The sequence below is a fragment of the Chionomys nivalis genome, chromosome 1 (genome assembly GCF_950005125.1).
Source record: "Chionomys nivalis chromosome 1, mChiNiv1.1, whole genome shotgun sequence".
NCBI classification, from domain to species: Eukaryota; Metazoa; Chordata; class Mammalia; order Rodentia; family Cricetidae; genus Chionomys; species Chionomys nivalis.
Genome location: NC_080086.1, coordinates 155,249,692 through 155,259,100, shown reverse-complemented (window position 1 = coordinate 155,259,100; position 9,409 = coordinate 155,249,692). Strand labels below are relative to the sequence as shown.

The 9,409-nt window shown below is 46.2% G+C and overlaps 1 protein-coding gene across 1 annotated transcript in view; it reads left to right on the top strand.

Annotated features, from left to right (window-relative positions):
* The first annotated feature begins 7,524 nt into the window (after window positions 1–7,524).
* Window positions 7,525–9,409, top strand: part of Znf398 (zinc finger protein 398) — a 34,096-nt gene continuing 32,211 nt past the window's right edge. Inside the window, exon 1 of the mRNA XM_057773407.1 lies at window positions 7,525–7,730. Coding sequence (XP_057629390.1) covers window positions 7,707–7,730 — 24 coding nt within the window. The 5' untranslated portion in view covers window positions 7,525–7,706. The remainder of the gene's footprint in view (window positions 7,731–9,409) is intronic.

Genomic DNA, 9,409 nt, shown 5'->3' with positions numbered 1-9,409 from the left:
CCCCAGGCCACAACCCCCACTCGCCCCAAACCCGGCGCCAGCCCCCGCGGGGGTGGATCGCGGCCGTCGCTTCGCCCCACAGCGCCCTCTGCTGGCAGGAGGAGCGGCTCGGTCAACACCCGAGCCTCGCCTGGCCACAGCCCACTTTTCTCTGCAGTGACAAAGAAAGCAGGAGAGAGATGAGGGAAGGCGATACCTCCAGAGTGGCTCTGAGACAAGATGGCCCACAAGGCCCATCTCTGCAGTGGGCTCAGGAATCAACACGGGGAGATGGAGACTAAGATTGGCAAGGAAATGGCCGGATAAAGGACCTCCCCTTGGAACAGATTGCCACTAGGGAAAAGGGGTATACCTGGTCAGGGCCAGAAGTGCGTGTTTTTCCATACACCGTGTTCATTCAGACTGAGAGCAGTCCACTGACCTGAGCATGGGTGGGGTTCCCTCCCGGTGGGGTTCCCTCCCTTGATGAGAGAAGCCCTAGAAAATGAAGGTAGGCTCAGGCTTCTGCTGTAGCGGACAGGTGGGCCCTAGTAAGAACAGAGAACCCCCAATATCTGAGCCTTAGATTCTAAATGTAGTAGACAAAGTGGAGAAAGACACAGGAAAAGGGACATGGGAGAAATGGAAACACAGGAAGACAGTGAGAAAGGGAGTAAAAATGGAACACAGCCAGTATCCCCAGAGAATTAACTTCACATTGCTTCCTGGTGTGTTAGCGGTCTGGCTAAAGTATCATAAAGAAAGTGTATGACATGGGGCAAGTAGATAGAGAAGTAAAAGAGCCCCTGAACAGTTATGTCAGCGCGCACACGCACCTGCTTGGCATGGAGTAATGGCATGTACACGCATGTATTGCTATTTGAATGGTTTATTTTAGAAAATATCACACATGGGGTCTGGTGGTTGACTCAGTAGGCAAAACACTTGCTGCTGAAGCCTCAATTTGATTCCAGAGACCCATGTACAGATAAAAGAGAGGGAAACAATTCCACAAAGTTGTCCTCTGACCCTCACAAGTCATCACCCTCCAGCACCCACCCTACCTGACAAAATAATAAAAATAATTTAAATGTCTAGTAAAACAGATTTCCTCCCCTCCCCCCAGCCCTTGAGATAGGGTCTCACTATGTGGAGTCCCAGGGTGACCTTAAATTTAGAGACACGCCTTCCTCTGCCTCTCCACTGCTGTAATTAAAGGCATGTGCTACCACGTCAAACAGTTTGTTGTTCTTATTTTGGTTTTCTTTAAAGATTTTATGGATATGGTTGTTTACCACCTGCAATTATGTCTGTACACAACACGCATGCAATGCCTTTGGAGGCCAGAAAAGGACATTGGATTCCTGGACTGGAGTTACAGCCAGGTGTGAAATGCCATGGAAGTGCTGGGAATCAAAACCACTGAATCGCCTCTCCAGAGCTCCAGCTGTTTTTTGCAGTCTCTCGTTTAGGTGGGGCTTGCTTCCTAGTCACTTTGTGGCAGAATGTGCCTTGAACTCATAATCTTCTGTCTCCACCTCTCAAATGCTGGGATTGCAGGTGCGCAACATTTTTTCTGGCCTGTTTCCGTTTTCTAAGGGAAGAGATGGTTCAGTGGTTAAGAGTGGCTGGTCTTCCAGAGCCACGTGGTAGCTCCCCTTTCCCAGAACTCGCATGGTGCCTCACAAGCATATGTAATTGTAGTCACCATGGGATCCATGTTCTCTTTCGGTGAACAAAACACCAGCTGAGCCATCTCACTGGTTTATTGACTGATGTCTTTCTATGTAGCCTGGTAAGTCTGCAACTTGTTTGTAGACCAGGCTGACCTCAACTCACAGAGATCTTTCTGCCTCTGCCTCCTGGAATTGAAAGCAGGTACAACCATGCTCCCCTCCCTTTTTTTTTGAGGCAGGGTCTGTCTACATAGAGATCTGCCTGCCTCTGCCTCTCAAGTGCTGGGATTAGAGGAGTGCACCACCACTGCCAGCTACTCTATTTTTTTAAGAGGACACTGCAATTCTCTTTTTTTAATATTTATATTTATTATGTACACAGCCTTCCTTCCATGTGCACCTGCACACCAGAAGAGGGCATCAGATCTCATTACAGACGGCTGTGAGCCACCATGTGGTTGCTGGGAATTGAACTCAGGACCCCTGGAAGAGCAGTCAGTGCTCTTAACCACTGAGCCATCTCTCCAACCTCTATTCCTTCCTTCGTTCCTTCCTTCCTTCCTTCCTTCCTTCCTTCCTTCCTTCCTTCCTTCCTTCCTTTTGGACTATCTCTATCCTTTTTCTTTTCTCTCCCAACCTTATGTATATTTTTAAACACACTGTAAACCAATTAGAATTTTTTGTCTGAATCTGTCTTTACTGTATGTCGCTATCTTTTTACCACGTGAGTCTTTAACCAGCTAAGTGATATGGTTAGAATGAAAGCTATGACGTTGGTGCCTGCCTCTGCCCCCTTCTTTAACTATGGTGGAGGTATTGGCGGAGCCACGTTTGTTGTCCTAGAACTATGGAGTTTCTAGGTCCATGCCACCACCAAGAAACCCAGACAGGAGAGAAGCTAAGCCTACAGATGAGAGCTGGGGGGGGGAGGGGGGCACTAGTTTTTCTCCGAACCCAAGGTGCTAGGTTTGGGTACAGCTCTGGCCTGTACCGTAGCTAAAAAGTCTCACACAAATGGCTTTTTCATGAATTTGTACCCCAAATGTTGGATGCCAAATGTGTGTTTCTTTGGGACTGGATCAGGAGGGACAGAAACTTATGTCTACAGTTTTTCTTATTACCTAATTCAAAAAAGAAACTCACAAAAGAGTTGTAAAGTTTATAAGGTTCAGAGACATAAAAGCTTAAATTGTTTATCTAAGAAAATGTTTTGAGGTCTAAAAAGGTAGTTTTGAGTTGTTAATACAAGTCAGGAGAGAATGTGAATTAGGTACAAAGTCTTGGACTCATCACGATAGAATAGATAATAGAGTGTTTTCTTTGAATTTGCTAAATGCAAATGTATTGGACATTATAAACATAATTCTTTCTTGGTAATTGTTCATACCGTATATAGTTATGCTGAATTAAAACCTTCCTTCTTTATTTAGACAAAAGGGTTAAATGTTGTAGAATATTTTGATAGCATTCTAACACTCCAGAGACTGTCAGTAAAGCTTACCTTGAATCAGAGAGTACAGCTAGCTACTAGGTGACCAAAATTAGCCATAGAAGTTTTGGAGGACACAGGACGTATAGAGAGACACAGGAAGTAGTAGGGAGAGGCTTTTTTGAATCAAGACCCTGGGAACTTTACCAGTAAACCACGAGCTTTATATAAAAATATAAAATAATGGAAATAGGTTAATTTAAGATATAAGAGCTAGCTAGCAATACACTTAAGTGATTGGACAAGCAGTGATTTAATTAATATAGTTTCTGAATAATTATTTTCAGTCTGGGTGGCCAGGAATAAACAGTCTCTGCCAACATAGGGGCAATTAGATTAGGTTGGAATTCTACCCTTTCACCGTAGACAGTCTTGCATAGCCTTGGTTGGCCTTCTGTGTACACCAGGTTGACCTTGAACTCACTGAGATCCATCTGCCTCCACCCCCAAGTGCTGGGGACTTAAAGGCACGTGCCACCATGCCTGGCTCAACCCTGAATTCGTCATCACTCACCTCATCCCTCTCTCACAGATTGAATGGCTGGGTAAAAGCCAGGTATAGTGAGTGGTGCATGTCTTTAGTTTCAGCACTCTGGAAGGCAGAGGGTGGTGGATCTCTATGAGTCTGAAGATAATCTGTTCTACATAGTGAGTTCCAGGCCAACCAAGGCTATATAGTGTCCTATCTCAAAACAAAAACAAAGTCAGAGTATTGATGAAGAGATGGCTCAATGGCTAAGAGCAATTGCTACCTGTGGTGATTTGAATGAGAATTGTCCCCATAGGTGGTTGAATACTTGTACCTAGTTGGTAAAACTGTTTGGGAAGGGTTAGAAGAAGGATTAGGAGATGTAGCCTTGTTATAGATAATAAAAGAATCGTACATATAAAGCAAAGAGAGTGATTGGCTAGCAAGCCTTGGAACACATGCCCCATCTAAAGGGAGAGACCTATTTAGGAAAGCAAGCATTACCATGCAAGACTGGACCAAGTATTTACTGGAGGTGTTAATTAATTCTCCTGCTGTGGAACATTTTGGCTGTTTCAAGTTTCCAGCTAGTACAAAAAACAAAAACAAAACCCAAAGTGCAGTCACTGGAGATCTTGAGTAAGCCTATGCCTTCACTTTCTGAGATGACAACCCTAGGCACCAATATGTGTTACAATGTGTAACAAATATGTTACAAATATGTAGCGAACACATTACATATGTGTTACAACGTGAGTATATATGCAGGATTTTTGTTTGTTTGTTTGTTTTTCAAGACAGGGTTTCACTGTAGCTTTGGAGCCTGTCCTGGAACCAGCTCTTGCAGCCCAAGCTGGCCTCGAACTCACAGAGATCCGCCTGCCTCCGCCTCCCAAGTGCTGGGATTAAAGGCGTGCGCCACCACTGCCCAGCTATTCAGGATTTTTTTAAGGTTTATTTTTTATTTTATGTATATAGGTGTTTTGCCTTTCTGTTTGTCTGTACACATGTGCATGAAATACCTGAAGAGTCCAGAAGTGGACACCAGATCCTCTGGAACTGCAGTTAGAAATGGTTGTTAGTACCATGTGGGTGCTGGGAACAGAACTTAAGTCCTCTGCAAAAGCAATAAGTGCTGTGAACCACTGAGCCATTTCTCTGTGTATCATGTAAGTACAGGAGCTGAAGGCCAGAAGAGGCCATTGGATGCTGTAGAACTAAAGTTACAAGTGATTGCCAACTGCCATGCAGTTCTGGGAACGGGATCCCAGTCCTGAAAGAGCAGCAAGTGCTCTTTATTGCTGAGACATCTCTCCAGCTCCAGCTCCACCCACAAAACATGTTTAAGACAAATAATTAAATATGAGAAAAGTCTTTATTTTAATAATTCCTATCAGAGGAAGAAACAACAGCTTGGTGATAGCATTATCATTTTGAATAGGCAGAGCTCAGCTGAAAGTATTTGTTGCGGGCTAGTTGTACACTGTGAGAAGATGCATTTGCTGTAATTGGTGTAATAAAAAGCTAGATGACTGTAGGAGGCCGCTTGTTCATCCCATCTGCCCAGCCAGCTTAGCCCCAAAATAACCACACAGAAACTGTATTATTTAAATCACTGCTTGGCCCATTAACTCTAGCTTCTTATTGGCTAACTCTTACATCCTAATTTAACCCATATCCATTAATCTGTGTATCGCCACATGGCAGTGACTTAACCAGCAAAGATTCGGCATGTCTTACTCTGGTGGTGGATCCATGGCATCTCCCTGACTCTGCCTTCTCCCTCCCAGAATCCAGTTCTGTCTTCCCTGCCTACCTAAGTTCTGCCCTATCAACAGGCCAAGGCAGTTTATTTATTAACCAATGAAAGCAACACATAGACAGAAAGACCTCCTACACCCTAGAGATGACCAATAGCTAGGAAGAGGTATGGGTGGTATTTGCAGGGAGATAAAGGAAGACACATGAGAGATACCAGTAGACACAGAAGAAGCAGGATGGACTGTTACGGAATAATCCTGTACACTGAAAATGTGTTGCTATCATTGTTAATAAAAAGCTGATTGGCAGAATTTTCAGGGTAGGAAAGAAGAGCAGAGTCTCCAGAGTTTCGAGCAGATGCAGAGGGAAGCAAGATGAACATGCCATGTTGAAAGAAGGTACCACCACACAGCAGAGAGCAGATAAGAAATATGGGAGGTGGAGGGAGGAGGGTCAGGAGTTTAAGGTCATTCTCCACTACCTGGGCTACATACTTTAAAGGCTTGAAATAAATAAAAAGATAAGGGATCTTATTTAGTAATTCAGATGTTCATATTTAGTGTTTACAAGAGAATCTAACAATTAACCAGGAAACAAAGAACATGGAAATTACTACTCTTTTTGGGAGGGGGGGCAGAGTCCACTGTGTAGTTCTAGATTGCTTGGAGCTTGCTATGTGGGGGCCAGGCTAAACTTAAACGAACAGAAATCCTCCTGCCTCTGCCTCCCCAGCGCTAGGATTAAAGGTGAGTAGCACCATATCAGGCTTTGTTCTTGTCTTTTAAGTCCAAATTTTTAAATTATGACTTTTAATAATAAAATCACTAAGTAATTTTCATGAGGCCAAGCTTTTCTTCTTTGCCTTCATCTTTGTCTTCACCTTCTTTTCATCTTATAGAAGTTAATTCTGTTAGGGCGATGTTCTGGTTCCAAAAATGGTGATTTTAGCTCTCAACTATGCGCCATCTGACCACAGTTCATGCTCAAATTACATATAAGGTACTTACCTTGTATGTACACTAAATAACAGAGTATGCTCAAGTAGAAGTGGTCCAAGAAGATGACCCTCATACTTTGGGGGATTACAGACTCTTTTATTGTTTAGAGAATTGACTGGATTCACTTACTGAAATACAGGCTTGAGAAGACATTGATTCATATGTGTTTGAAAGGAGAGGTATGATGGAAAGTTATGGTTGTGTGATTATCTTTCTACAACACACTCTGTTAAGTACACAATTTTGTCTTCACTTGTCCCTTAGTCCAGATCCAGCAGATATAATCACAAACTTTATTTTTGTTGGTCTCAAAAGGGGCTGGTGAGATAGTTCAGCAGAGGATCTGAGTTTGGTTCCCAGCCCCCACATGGTTTCTCACAAGGTCTGTGGTTCCAGTTCCAAGTAATCCTTCACCCTTTTCTGGCCTCCATGGACACCACACTAGATACCCAAGTATAGGCAAACACTCTCACGCGCGCGCACACACACACACAAATATTATAACAATTCCACTTCTCAGCCAAGCCCAAGAGAAGCAGTAATCCAAATCCACCCATCTTTGTTGCCAATGCAAGTCACATGGAGTGTGATCTTCTTTGTATTTTTTAAATATTTATTTATTATGGATACAATACTCTGTTTGCATATATGCCTGAAGGTTAGAAGAGGACACCAGACCGCATTACAGATGGTTGTAAGCCACCATGTGGTTGCTGGGAATTGAACTCAGGTCAGGTCCTTTGGAAGAGCAGGCAATGCTCTTAACCACTGAGCCATCTCTCCAGCCCCCCATTTGTAATTTCTACGAAAGATTTAACTCCATCATTCTCACCTAAGTCACTCATTTCTACAGTGGTAGTAGACTGGGTTACCGTCCAGCCTAGACGCTGCCCCGCTAGGCCTTAACCTACCTGGCATCTCCATCAGTGGTGCGTTCTGGGTGGATGAGAAAACCAAGTAAGTAAGAAGGATCTGCGTTCACCAAAACTTTCTTCCCAGAAGCTGACCTCTGGAAGGGTGCGCCGGACCCGGGGGCCGCCAGGGGGCGCGCTGGCCCGAGGGGACCGACGGGAGCGGGCGCGTCTAGGCCGGAGGAACGCCCGCCGCACTCGCTGTCCACGAAGCGCCAGCTGAGGGACGGGTGCAGCCGGTGCGGCGGAGGCTGCCAGCTACTCAGCTCCTCCGCGTCGCTGCGCTCCCGGAAGCCGGATTGCCGCGCGGGTCCTGTCAGTGCAAGCAACGCGAGACCGCTTCTCGCCGCTTGCGGAGAGCACCGAGCAGCCCGGCCTGTGTGCGGCGGCGACTCCCGGGAGCGGACCGGGCAGCGGAGGACCATGGCAGAGACAACCGCCGCTCCGGTAAGGGCGATGATGCGCGGGCGTCTCTGTCACCGGGGCTTTAGGGGAAGCGCGGAGGCTGGGGACCACCGCGGGCCTTGCCGCCCGCGTGAGTCTGCGGCTGTCTCCCGCCATGAAGGGCCACCGCGGACTGCCGCGCCGGGGCACCCGGGTCTGAGGTTTCGAGCTCGAACGCGCGGTGCTGCTTCGCGTTAGCCCGCAGGACGGGGAAGTGGGCTCGAGGGGTTTCTGAAATCCGCCAGCCATCGTGGACAGCCGTGAGAGCTGTCGTTGCTAGGCGCGGCAGGACAGTCACCTGCGAGGCGGCGAAGGTAAAAGCCAAGGTGTGCCCTTAACAGACTGCGCGTCGAGGGCCACTGTCGCGAGCCCGCCCGCCCTCCCGGACAAGGCCCTGCAGGGACCTTGGAAGGGCCGACGAGGGCGCAGGCTTAGCCAGTCGTGCGTGTGCTTGTTTGCTGCAGGCCTGCAGTGGATAGATGCCAGAGCCACCAGGGCAACCGGGACAGCCCTTGCACACAGCCATTAAGGAAGGGGGAATGGTTATTTGTCAGGGACCATTGTCCTAAAGATGATAGCAGGGACCATTGTCCTAAGGATGTTTGCAGAGAACCCCACACCCCAACTATCTTGAGAACTATTTGTTAACGGAACCTGCCCCACATTTCAACTATCTTGAGAACTATTTGTTAACGGAACCCGCCCCACATTACAACTATCTTGAAAACTGTTGATGGACTCACAGAAGGAATGTTTCCGCTTGCACAGAGAACACTAGGTGTGCTGACTGGTGACCTTTGCTACCCCGGCAAAGTTCCTTCCTACCCCTACCCCCCACCCCAAGCCAAATTCCTCATTCAAGGGCTATATTAGCCGCAACCATTGCCCTAATAAACGGAGACCTTGACAACAGAACTTTGCTTGGTCTCCTTTTTCTCTCCCGCCAATGATTCTTTCAGGTAGTGTCTCTTCAGACCCTGAATAACTGGACCTGCTGGACGGGTCAGTTGTTTAACAGAACGTTCTGACTGGAAAGTATTGCTTGTGTTTGCCATCCAAGAAGCTGTTGGTCAGCTCAAAGAGACGTTTTTAATAGGTCAGATGGCAGGCAGGCCCGCTGAGGAAGCGCTAGGAAGTAAGAGAAGGAAGAAGAAAACGGGAGCATTGGGTTTGGGCGGGGAATAGAACAGAATACCATCCCTACTCCTGGAGCTTAATTTTTTTTCCAAACCAAAAAAAAAAAAATTTAAAAGATAGTAGAGACCATCATGCTGAAAGCTGTGCACATACTTTTAATTCTCTAGTCGTCTTGTTTAGGAGGTAAAACTATGGCTCACACTTGGGAGTCAGAGAGGAGGATCAGAAATTTTAGGATAGCCGGGCGGTGGTGGCGCACGCCTTTAATCCCAGCACTCGGGAGGCAGAGGCAGGCGGATCTCTGTGAGTTCAAGACCAGCCTGGTCTACAAGAGCTAGTTCCAGGACAGGCTCCAAAACCACAGAGAAACCCTGTCTCGAAAAACCAAAAAAAAAAAAAAAAAAAAAGAAATTTTAGGATATCCTTGGCCAAATAACCAAATTATGTCTTAGAAAAGAAAGAAAGAAAGAAAGAAAATAGTAAAAACAGGAAATTAATTTCAGTGATATGTGTTATTTACCCTAATGCATGCAAAATTTCAATAG